This window comes from Orcinus orca, chromosome 10 (genome assembly GCF_937001465.1).
Source record: "Orcinus orca chromosome 10, mOrcOrc1.1, whole genome shotgun sequence".
Taxonomy (NCBI): Eukaryota; Metazoa; Chordata; class Mammalia; order Artiodactyla; family Delphinidae; genus Orcinus; species Orcinus orca.
In genome coordinates this window covers 72,423,313-72,434,920 of record NC_064568.1, presented here as the reverse complement: position 1 = coordinate 72,434,920, position 11,608 = coordinate 72,423,313, and the positions used below count along the sequence as shown (strand labels likewise).

The window sequence follows — 11,608 nt, the reverse complement described above, 5'->3', positions numbered from 1 at the left end:
ACTATATGGTCACCCTACCTATTAGGCTTATTACTAAAAGCATTCTTATCCAGAAGTTATTTTTTTTAATTCAGTCATTTTTCCAGTGATGTAAAGCACAGGGTAGCCGTAGTAGTGCCTGTGTCCACAAAGAAAGGCAGTGATAACTGATAAATAGCAAACACACATTATTATTATCATCACACAAACATACATGATTTAAATGCAAAGAGTTTACTTTGTTCTTTTTTTTTAATCAACATTTATCTAGGGCTCCTACATGCCAGGCACTACTGTAGTAAACACCAAGAATCCAGAGAGGAATAAGGTGCTGCCTCCCCAGGAGCAGCTCCCAGCTTTTATAGCATTTGGGGTCATTCAGGCACTCAGCCTCTCATTATCGCCTTTGGTCCTCATGCCAGTCTCACGCGGGTGTGTATTATTGTGTTCATTTTGCAGGTCAGGGCCCTGCAGCTCAGAAAGGTGATTTGTATAAGATCACACAAAGATTTAAGTCCAGGTCTTCTGAGCCTACCTTCTTATTTCCAGGGCTGCACCCAGCTAGTTCTGATGAATACATCTTTAAAGCATCCCGGTTGCAGCTACAGTGATATGCTTGGATCAACTGAGGAAGAATAAAATGTCTTGCAGGGAGGAAAGTGGGGAGAAGGGATCCTTTCAGCTCACTGTTCCCTCGTGGGGAAGACTTCCTCCCTGAGGACAGGTTCTTATATTTTGGCTGTAGTGTATACCCTAGATTGGGAGTAAAAAAAAAAAAAAAAAAATCCATGTTCATATCCACATCTCAATCCTTGATTCACTGTGTGATCTTGGCCAAATCACTTAGCATCTCTGGGTGGGCCTCAGTGTTCCCACCTGCGATGCAGGCTGAGTTATTGCTCTCTATTCCAGGATGGTAAAGGGATGAAAATGAGGAAGCAGGGCTGGCTCCTGAAGACCTGCAGGGTGGAGATGAACAGTGTGGAAATTTTCTGACTCTGAGTGATGTTGGGAGATGGTCCGCAAGCTGGTCCTCTCTGAAGATGTGACCACTTACTCCTACCACATCCATACACTTTTACCTTTGACATTTGGGAGAGTGCCCTGGACGCTCCCTGGACTGATGACTGACAGTTTCCTTTTCCACTGCTCCTTTCCAACCCTCCTTCCCTGGAGGCCCTCTGACTCCCTCTGACTATTTATGGCATCTCTTGGGGGCACAAATTCCTGCCTGGTCCGTGGCTCTCCTTTCCAAGTCAGTCCAGTCTCCCCTGCTGGCCCCAGAGCGCAGTAGCTAATCTGTGGGATCAGGTGCCAGGAGCCGGATTCCTGCTCCTGCAGCTGCCACTATACTCTTTTTAGTGCAGGCATTTCCCCCCCACTGCCCCGTGTTAACACTGCTGGGTACGTTTCTATCAATACACCCCTTTTGCAGAAGAGGAAACTGGGAAATAAGGTATCTATTTATTTCAGTGGGGTCAGTGGAGTGCTGGGATTTGAACCCAAGTCTGTCAGCCTCCGAGTTCCATGCTTTTCTCACTGGGTTATGCTGCCTGGAATTCAGTAACATGAGAGCTGACACGGGCCCAACCCTCCCTGGGGCTTGACGTGGCTCTAAGCAGGTCACGTAAATGAACTCATTTACTCCTCATAAGGATGTTGGAGTAGGTACTATTATTATCCTCATTTTATTGGTGAAGAAATTGAGATCAGAGAGGTTAAGTGACTTGCCCCCAAAGTCACATAGCTAGTGAGAGCAGAGCTTTGTGGTTCCAGAGTGTTAACTCCTTTACCATTGAGTCCCTACTGCTACCAGGACCCCTGAGGCCAAGCTCTGAGGGAGGAGGGGCAAGAAGGGGACTAGGGGCAGAAGGAGTTCTTGCAGGGAGATTGGGCTCTGGAAGCAATTAGTATATGAGGGGTGTGTGTGTGTGTGTGTGTGTGTGTGTGTGTGTGTGTGTAGGGGGTATAGGTATAGAGACACCAGACAGCGGGTGAGTGGGGATGGAAACCCAAAACGGAATTCTCCCAATCTGTCTCCGTAGGCCCCAGCCCCTCTCTGTGTCTGGGAGGAGCTGGGTTAGGCCCAGGGTAGGCTGCGGCCTGCCTCTCCCTGCCCCATTTCCCACGGTCATTTCAGAAAATATTCCAAGGTTCTAGGAGGTGGCTGAGAGGAGGAGACAGGGTCAGGCACGGCTATTCCTTGGGTCTCGGCGGGCTGCCGAGCTGCCGTCATGGGGAAGGGAGTAGAGAGGCCGGGGTGGGGTGGTGGGCTGGAGGAAAATAGCGGCCTCACCAGGGGAAGGTTTACGTTCTCACTCTGCGAAGGAAGATACCTTGAGAGCCCGTTGATAGAGTGGGTGCTTTATGTGCAGGGACAGCTGGGACCCCAACAATGCGTTGCCCCAGAGACCCAGCCCTGGCGTGCCCGCCCCTCGGTCACTGCCAAGACGAGGAACACAACAACGGGCCACGGACACCAGGCACAGCCCTGGCGGGCAGGAGCCTGACCCTGCTAGCAACCGCTCTGTTGACATAAACACAGGGGTGTCCAAGAGCCCTGGCAGGGTGTGGGATGGGGGCCAAGGGCCTCCAGAGTCTGAGGCCAGGAAGGGAGGAGGCTCTAGGGTCACAGGGCCGGCGGGAGTTTCCAGTCTCCTCCTGTGCGGGTCATCACGGTTGGCTGGCCATGCAGGACACACCGCCCTGGGGAAAATGGTGACACCTGGGACTTTATTCCTGGTCACCGCGCGGTCTTCCATTGCAGTGGCCACTCCTGGCGCTGCCTGGCTCCCGCGGCTGGCGCTTTGAGTCTTTGAGGAGAGCGATCTGATAAGAATCATGCCCATTAAGGTGACTAATAGTGTCCCCCTTTGAAAGGGTGTTTGAAGAACCTACTGGGAGAAAGCGATAAACTTAACAATCAACATTTGAGAGGAGACTTTCAGCCCTTAGAAATGTGTTGGGGTAGGTGAAGGTGGAGGGGGGAGGGGCTTTTTCGGGTGCTCCTCTGAGCAGATCATTTCTGGGCAGGCTGAGGGACCTCAGAGGTATAGACACTAGAGGGACAAATGGGGTTGATTAGATACTGCTGAGGCTCCTGGCGTGACAAAGAGGGCTTCTCTTAACTCCCACGCCAGAAGAGGGGACCTCTGTTATGAAGGGTCCTTGAAATCTAGGTGGGGGGAGGGGCCTCGGTGGACTCTGCTTGAGGATGGAAGTGGCAGGGGTGCCAGATCTGAGTGGATCCCCCCAAAGTCAGGCTTTGTTTGGATGGGTAACTAGTTCGTCATTGACGAGGATCAGCAATAAGTCTTTAAAACAAAAGGGTCTTGTGCTTGTTTTCTGGAACAACGGGAAAAGGGATCTCTGGGAAGACTCTGAAACTGGGCTTGGAGTGCAGGGAAACCCCAGGAAATAGAATGGATGGTGGCCACCACAAGGGAAGCAAGACTTTGGAGCCCTGGCCCGGGCCTGACAGTTACGCCTCCACTAGGGCATCACCTCTACCTGCCCGTAGGTAGAAGGGACCAGAGATGCACAGAGAAAACGCTTCCTGCACTCTGCCCGCCTCCCAGCCCAGCCGACCGACGTTTATCCACTGGACATACACCTACCGTTCTGCCCCACCTCACCTGCCCCTATGTATCCCCATTCTGCAGACATTGGCAAAAGGAAGAAGAATGAAGGGATCAGGGGAGAAGAGAGGGAACTAGGATACAGTAGAATGAGACATCACACTGCCTCCTGGGGTTGGTTTTTCACCTGGAGCTGCTCCCCACCTCTCCAGACACTGGTGAAGGCCTTGCCTCTCCCCTACCCACCGAGTGAATCATATTCAGACACCAGGTGCCCACTCAGAGGCAAATGGAAAAACACTGCCCAAGGACACAGAAGCACACACATGTGATTTGGATGGTGGAATCCCGGGACACATCTGGCAAAGAGAGAAGGCAGCTCCGATTCGATTAGGGCACAACTCTAGGTAACAAGAGGGGAGGGGCCGAGGGCAGTGTGTGCTCCAGACCGGGCTCAGAACTGGGAGGCGGGGTAGAGGAAGGGCAAGAGGCCAGGCAGGTGGGGAGGCTGGAGGATTAGAGGCTCCCACTCAGGAACCAAGGAGCTGGTGCCGAGGGGGATTTTAAGGATGACTTTGGGGTCAGAGGTTATGAGTTTGGGGTTGGAGATCCTGCCCTTTCCAGCTGTTTTTGCACAAAGCCAGGAAGCTGGGCCGGGCAGTCATGCTATTCCAGGGCTTGGGACACTGCCCAAATCAAGCTTCCTTCTAGGGCCAATATCCAAAACTACAGGCATCTGGACCCCTGGACTTGTGGTATCAGCTTGCCCTGCGGAGGTCACAGTCACGTGACAGGCATGGTGCATCCTCTCGGAGGGCCAGTTTAATTTCTAGAATTACTCAGCAACATGAATAAAATGTGGTAGCAAGTATCTGCAATGCCTACATGAGATGGTGATGGTAATGACAATGACAAATACTTCTGGGTGTAGACTTGTTTAAGTGGAACTAGGATAAGGACCCATGCAGTGTGGCTCCCGAGCTTGTCCTCGATCAGTATTTATAGATTACATTTATAAATTTAAAACAGTTACCTGGATCAATGGAGTTATCAATTTAACTGAAAGCTTTAAAAAATCTGATTGAGGGCAAGTCAAAATCCACGTGAATGTGTAAGAAAAAGAGCCCATCATTTTGTGTGTGTAACACTGGTCAGGCTGGCCCACAGACCTGCGGGGAGAGTCACTTACTCTCCCGGCCCTTAGGAAGTCTGGGAAGTACTTCCGGGGTCTCAGAGCAGGGTGGGTCCCCATTGCAGTGTGAATCAGAACCATGGGTGCTCATTAAACAGGTGGCCTCCCGGGGTCCCCTCCTAGGACAGCTAACATTTATTGAGCACCTCCTCTGTGCCAGACACGTTTACTCTTACCCCAAATTCTCTGAGGTCCCCATTTTACAGACGAGGAAAATGAAGCACAGTGAAGTAAGTTGTACCCAGTTACCAGTTACTGACAGGGTCAATATCCGAGCCCAAGTCGGTCTGTCTCCAAGGCTGGAACTGCAAACCACCGTACCTTATGGCCCGCGTTCCTCAAGTTGATCTGATTCCGTGAGTCTGGAGCCAGGCTGGAGTCCAGGCCATCAATAAGGGCCCCAGGAGATCACTGGGCCGCACTTTGAGAAGCAACGCCCCACGGCAGCTGTTCTCAATCTGCCCGCACATTAGAACCACCTGAGAAATTTCAACAACTTAATGCCTTTCCCTCCCCCAAGAGAGAGGCTTTTTCAATTGGTCCAGAGTGGGGTGTAGGTGTTGGTGGGGTGCTGGTCAGCATTGTCTTTTAATGGGATCATGTGTTCATTTATTCAATCAACCAATCAACATAGATGTATGAACACCTTCTCTGTGCTGCTCTGGAGCTGGGGACACAGAGGTGGGTGAGACACTGTGTGTGCCCTCCAGGAACGCCGGTGACCGATGTGCCCAGTTGGGCAGAACACACCCTTAGTGGAGGCGAGGAGACTGCAGATTCCTTCTCGCTTGTCCTCACTTGGTGAGCTCCAGGAACAGCCAGTCTCCTTCTCAAATGATGATGTCCTCTGTCTGTTCCCGCTGTGTGGTCCTTGGTTCCAGACCCAGAACTCAGCTCACAGAACCAAAGGTTGTCAAAGCAAAAAAGGCCCTGAAAGACCATCCATGCCTGGAGCTCTGAGATTTCAGCGAGCAGCTGACTGAAGTGCTGGGAGCTTGTTAAATCTAAAGATGTCTGGAGCCCACCCCCAAAGTTCTGATTCCTAGGTCTTGGGTGAGGTCCGAGGAATACGCATTTTTAATAAGCTCCCAGATGGCTCTGGGACACCCTCAGCAGTGTTTCTCAAGTGGGTTGCACATGAGGGGTTCCTGGCAGTTTTAAAAACACTGATGCCCAAGCCCCTCCCTAGAGAGTCTGGTTGGTATTTTTAAAAGCTCCTTCCGCAAGGCGCCTGGGTCTTCCAGCTGGCCTTGTTTAAGATTTGGGGAGCCAGCCCCGGGGCAGTCACTTCTTGCCACCATCAGGGCTTTCAGACAAGAGGAGAGGAAAACAAGAGGAGGGAAGCGAGGAAAATAAAAAAAGCCAATAAGAAAGTTTAGAAAGAGAAGTAAGAGAGAAGGCTGGACAAGAAGCTCCTTCTGAATTCACCAGCCAGCACCGAGGCTTACATCTCTCCTTTTTCAACATTTTTTCTTATTACAATAATAATTAATTGATGTAAAAAACTAATAGTATGAGTATATGAAAACAAAAATAAAAAAGATCTATAATCTTATCAGAGATAATGACAGAAGGTCTTAATATGACAAATATAATGTATAATATATCATAGAACCATAATATATACTATGATACTGTTATTAGTGAAATTAATAATTAATTAATTAAAATCAATTTATTAAATTAAAATTAAATTAATTAATTAATTAAAAATTAATATTTAATAGTAATTAAAATAAATTAATTAAATAAAATTTATATACTGTAGACTATATAATATTTTATATGTGATACATAATATATATTTATATTTATATATGATACATAATACAAAATATATAATCAATATAATATATAGCTTGACAAGTATAATTGGTATCCTTTTTACTTTATCTACTTTTTGGTTTTGATATTCTGTAACTTTTCAAAAACACTTTACTTTTCAGGTAATTAAAAATTTAAGTCCTGGGAATTCCCTGGCGGTCTAGTGGTTAGGACTTGCCACTTTCTGTGCCAGGGGCCTAGGGTTCGATTCCTGGTTGGGGAACTAAGATCCCACAAGCCTTGCAGTGTGACCAAAAAAAAAATCTGTTAAAAAAAATCCGAGTCCTAAATTTTGGGGTCAGGTTTGTGAGGGCATGTGAGCGGAAATGGTGTGCCCACTCTTCCCACACGTGCGCTCACACCTTCACTCACATGTGCACATGCACACAGATGTACAGACATGTCTATTCCCACCCTGCAGCCCTGGACCTCATACACTCAAGTATACATTTCACATCATACCCTCAAAGATAGTTAGGATTTTATTTATTGATACTACTAAATTAATTCTTTTTAATACAGAATTTATTATTTTATATTAAGTGTGAAATAAGTATCCCTCCTTTCCCATGTCTCTGAATCCTAACGGAAAGTGGTACCAGGGGACCCAGGACAGTGGCCACATTGGAGCGAGTCACCTTCAGGGACTCATCAAGCCCTGCCACCTCCCCCCCCTCCCCCGTCCCCACCCTAGCTCCACAGCCCTGCCTGAGGTCTCCTCTATCCCCACCCTGGCCCTCTCTCATCTCCCCTGCCCCCTGCCTCAGTCACTCTTCTCCCATGTGGGCTGGGGCTGGTGTCCTGGACAAAGGCTGTCCCTCCACAGGCGATAGGTGATGGAAGAAACCACGGTGAGCCAGGCCAGGTAGGGTAGCAGGAGCAGGGAAGCCAGCTTGTTGATGGGGTGCCAGATCAGTGCCGTGCTCACCACCAGCCCGAAGAGCAGCAGCAGGTGCAGCAGGGCCTGGGCAGGGGCAGGGCGGTCAGGCAGGCTGCCCTGGGAACCGGCCCTCGACCTTTCTGCAGCACCCTGGACCTAGCGAGCCAAGTTCCCAGCGCTCTGTGCATGCCACGGAAGCTCAGAGAAGTCTGCCCAACCGTTACCTGCCCACACCTGATTGACCTGCTGTGCTATCAGCTTCTGGGGCCTGGTGGCCTCATCTTCCCCTACCCTATTCCACTGCTGAGCACTGGCGCCTTACCAGACCGGGGGTGTGGGCTGTGAACAAGAGAATCAGGACAGTCCAGCTGATGGCGAGCTGCACAGCATAGAGGCCGAGGGGCAGGGCCAGGGGTCGCCCAAAGCCCCCTCCCAGGTCCTTCCACACAAGGTAGGAGGCATATCTGTGGAGAGATGGTGGCAGAAATGCTCAGAGGAGGGTGTTCTGTGGTAAAAGGAGAAAGCCCTCTGGCTTAGGGCCTTTTGGTTACCAAGAGGGAATCCTTATGGGCTGAAATCGGCGTAAGTGGGTCTAGGCATCATTTGAGGGCTGGGGGTGGGGAGGTAGGGGAAGGGATGGGGATACTGGGAGAGGGTAGAGGAAGAGGGAGGGGTTGGAACCTGAGGCAGGCACAGAGGGGACACCCCAGAAGAGGCAAGATGAGGTACCATCCCTTTAGAGGTCAGTGTACAGCAGCAGTTCAGGGATAGGAGACTTGTTCCCAGCCCAGGGCATGAGAAACAGACACTCACCCCGTGATAGAGTAGATGGCTGTCCACACCAGCAACAAGACTCTGTGGGATGGGCACCAGGGCAGCTTTCTCAGGCTGTCACACCAGCCAGACATCCAATGATGGGTGAGCAGCCAGACCAGGGTGGGCCCCAGGAGGGGCAGGGCCACAAAGGCGGCCCCTTGAGGCCACATTCTCCTTGAGGAGGTACAGCCTGGGGAGGGAGAGAACACACTGACGGTGGCCTTCTCCTAGTCCTTTCCCCGTGTCTGCCCGTCTGTCTCCTCCTACCTGCCACTCTTCCCTGGCCTGGGCCCCTCATAGGCCTGTCCTGGGCCTCCTCCCTATGATTGACAGGATTAGAAGGAAAAAAAAAATGTGGTTATTCTCAGTGTCCGGAGTGACTGCCTACACCATCCTTTCCTGTCAAGTGTCCATGAACATGTCCTGGAGGCGCTGGAGACGGGGAGAACCACCCTGTCTGCCTCTGCGTCTTTATGTTTCATAGAAGCCCCACTGGGTGAGCAAACACCCTCCTCCTCTGAGCCCACACTGCCTTCCCCCTTTTCCACCCTCCATGGACTTCCTTTCTCCACACTGCTTATTTGGCACTGGGAGTGTACTGTCTAGTATTGATAACTGCTTCTCAGTGAAGGACTCCTCTCCCCCAGCGTGTGTCTGGCTCCTGGATCTCAGGTCCAGGTAGGCCCGTCTTTTCTGCCTCTCTCAGTGGGTGGCACTTGGCCAGGTACATAGCAGTCCCTCGATGGGGACAGTGTCTCAGACTGAACTCAACCAAGCTGACATAACCAACCTGGAAGAACCACATTTGGAAGGCAGGAGCCAGAGATCCTTGGGGGTCTTTTCTAGTCCAGAACTGGCCTGCCCAACTGCCCCGGGCTTATCTCGCTATACCAGACCAGCAAACCCCAGGGGCCCACCCTGCCCGAGCTCCCGCCCAAATGCAAACTCAGCCGAGTGACACTGTAGATTCCTTTCTCCAAAGTTCTCATCTTCCCCTCAGGAGCTGGGGGAGGTTCCCCCTCCATCCCTCTGCTTCCAGAGGGTCGGGGCCACAAACACAACCACCCAGATTTTTTTGTGGCCTGACTTCTCAAGGAAACCACCGCTTGGTCTTTGATTAAAACACTGCCATACTCATTTGCATGTAGCTTTGCATGTCCTTTGCATGTGGGATGATGCACAGACCCTCCTCCAACCAAGGCCCCCACCCAATACCATGCTTCTCATTCGCCCGTGATATTTCAGCCTCCACCCCATGATTGACGGGATTAGAAGGAAAAAAAATGTGGTTATTCTCAGTGTCCGGAGTGACTGCCTACTCCATCCTTTCCTGTCAAGGGTCCATGAACATGTCCTGGAGGTTCTGGAGACAGGGAGAACCACCCTGTCTGCCTCTGCGTCTTTCTATTTCTCTTTCTCTGCTTTTCACCGTCCATTTCGTCACCTTCTGCCTTCCTGTGTCTCTATGTCTGTGTTTTCTACTTTTCTATCCAGTGTTGGAGGTCCCCCTGACCCCCCTTCCCTTTTTCCTGTCCTCCCCACTCCTGGCGCCCCTTTATTTATTCCCGGGCCTGTGTTCTCCTTACCTCAGGCAGCATACCTCGCAGACGGAGTGCCGGGGATGTAAGATGTGTGGAGGGCAGAGGAGGCTTGGGGATGGGAGGAGGGTGGAGGGGGGCTCCTAGCTGGCCTGCCCTTCTCCATTGACAAGGGTGGTGACACTGGCTGGGGAGTCCAGGCTGCTGCCTGCATGGCCCGGAAGCGTTCGTCTCAGCAGGGCAGGCCCTGGTCTGCTAGACCCGGCCTCTGGAGAAGTCCCCTTGATAGAACTGTTGAGGTGTTGGTGCTGTGAGACCCGGACCTCTTGCGACGGCTGAGCCCCAGGCTGCCAGGCTACTCATGCCTGTAGTCACTGCATCCCATGAACCAGCTTTGTGTCCGTGGCGGTGGTGGGGACCCTCAGATTTCCCCGGAACTGGGGCTGTAACTGGGGCTGTCCCCAGGGAGGCAAGCGCCAGCTTCAGAAATGATCTCATGAGACATGGACACAGCCCCTGGTTATTGCCTGCTAGCTGGCTTGGAGCTGAGCTTGACAGTTGTTTCACAAACCCCTAGAACCTCATGACTCAGGGGAAAAGGCAGCCAGCCTCCTGTGTGACTCAGACAGAGCCTTGTCCAGCAAAGTCCAACACGTCCGCTCTTCATTCCTGTCAAAGTTCTGAGCACCTCTTCCTTGCTTGTCCTTTAGACATGAGGTCCTCTCCCCAGGCTGGCTGCTCTCCACCACTCCTTTGCCCCATCTTTCCACGTTGCAGACCTGGGCACCCCTGGGAGGTGTTTATCCCCTCCTCCCGGGGAAGGCAGCCCAGGGGAAGGGGGTGCATTCCGGGACAAGAGGCTAGAGAATCATTAACTAAGACGAAAGCAGCAGCAGTTACTTATTTTCCATGGTAGACGATCACTTCGGGCCTGGGGGAGTGACCTCCACTGCAGGAGGCCAGACCACAGGGACAAGTTACCACTTGCTGAGTAACCATTTCGCGGTGAGCACTTTGTATTTATTAGCTCAATAATGACCATCATTATCCCTCGCAAAGTAAATATTATTATGTGCATTTGATAGACAAGGGGAGTGAGGCTCAGAGGGGTTGAGAAACTAGCCTATGATTACACAGCCAGCAGGTGGGTCACGGGTTTCAGTGTTGGCAGTCTGGATTCAAAATGCCTCCCCTTTTCTCTCAGCTGGCCCATTCATTCATTCGAGTCTTTATTGAACACCTACTTTGGATCGGGCTGTACTGAGAGCTAAGGATACAGAGCAAATGGCTGAAAAAACATCCCTCTGCACAGGGAGCTTTCATTCCAGGGGCAGAGTGTCAAAGGAAGGACCAGGCTGGCAAACGGCCTGAAGTTCAACTCTCCCCCAAGTGGCAGCATCGCTGTGGGCAGTGGAAAGGGCACCGGGTAGGGAGCAGACATGGCTGTGCCCCAATGCCGCCAGCAGCTGTGGGTCATATCTGTGCAGGAAGGGTGTAGAACTAGGTATTGTCTAAGCCCCCTGGACAGGCCGCAATGGCATCACCTGGGGGCTTCTAAGATGTAGAACCTTAGGCCCCGCCCCAGACCAACGGGATCAGAACCTGCATTCTAACAAGGTCGCTCAGGCGGTTCGTGCACGGTATAGTTTGAGGAGCCCTGGTTAGGGTTCCTCTTACCTTGTTCCGTTTTAATAGTCTCTGGTGGGGGACAGCCACTGACCAGCAGAGGGCACTCTAGAGAGGTCTCACCTGTACCCAGGTTGTCTCCCTCTGTCCCCTCCCTTCCAGACCTAGACTACTA

The 11,608-nt window shown here is 51.5% G+C and overlaps 1 protein-coding gene across 2 annotated transcripts; it reads right to left on the bottom strand.

The window, feature by feature from the left end:
• Positions 1-7,265: 7,265 nt before the first annotated feature.
• On the bottom strand, positions 7,266-10,531 carry TSPO2 (translocator protein 2). Of its 2 annotated transcripts, XM_004267634.3 has the most exons (4): positions 9,856-10,531; positions 8,267-8,459; positions 7,776-7,917; positions 7,266-7,537 (listed from the first exon to the last, which is right to left on the bottom strand). In XM_004267634.3, exons 2-4 carry the CDS (start codon positions 8,437-8,439, stop codon positions 7,337-7,339), a joined length of 516 nt encoding a protein of 171 aa, XP_004267682.1. In that variant the 5' UTR covers positions 8,440-8,459; positions 9,856-10,531; the 3' UTR covers positions 7,266-7,336. The 2 variants fall into 2 exon arrangements, with proteins under 2 accessions (XP_004267682.1, XP_049571753.1); XM_049715796.1 differs by lacking the exon at positions 9,856-10,531 and having other exon boundaries at positions 8,267-8,516.
• Positions 10,532-11,608: the final 1,077 nt, after the last annotated feature.

What these genes read in the sequence shown, in the direction of transcription:
- TSPO2 (XM_004267634.3), bottom strand. Translation starts at nt 8,439, where the DNA reads ATGTGGCCTCAAGGGGCCGCCTTTGTGGCCCTGCCCCTCCTGGGGCCC. An exon ending in GCCATCTACTCTATCACGGG is followed by an intron (nt 7,918 to 8,266) that starts GTGAGTGTCTGT and finishes ATCTCTCCACAG; the next exon opens with ATATGCCTCCTACCTTGTGT. An exon ending in CAGCCCACACCCCCGGTCTG is followed by an intron (nt 7,538 to 7,775) that starts GTAAGGCGCCAG and finishes GCCCCTGCCCAG; the next exon opens with GCCCTGCTGCACCTGCTGCT.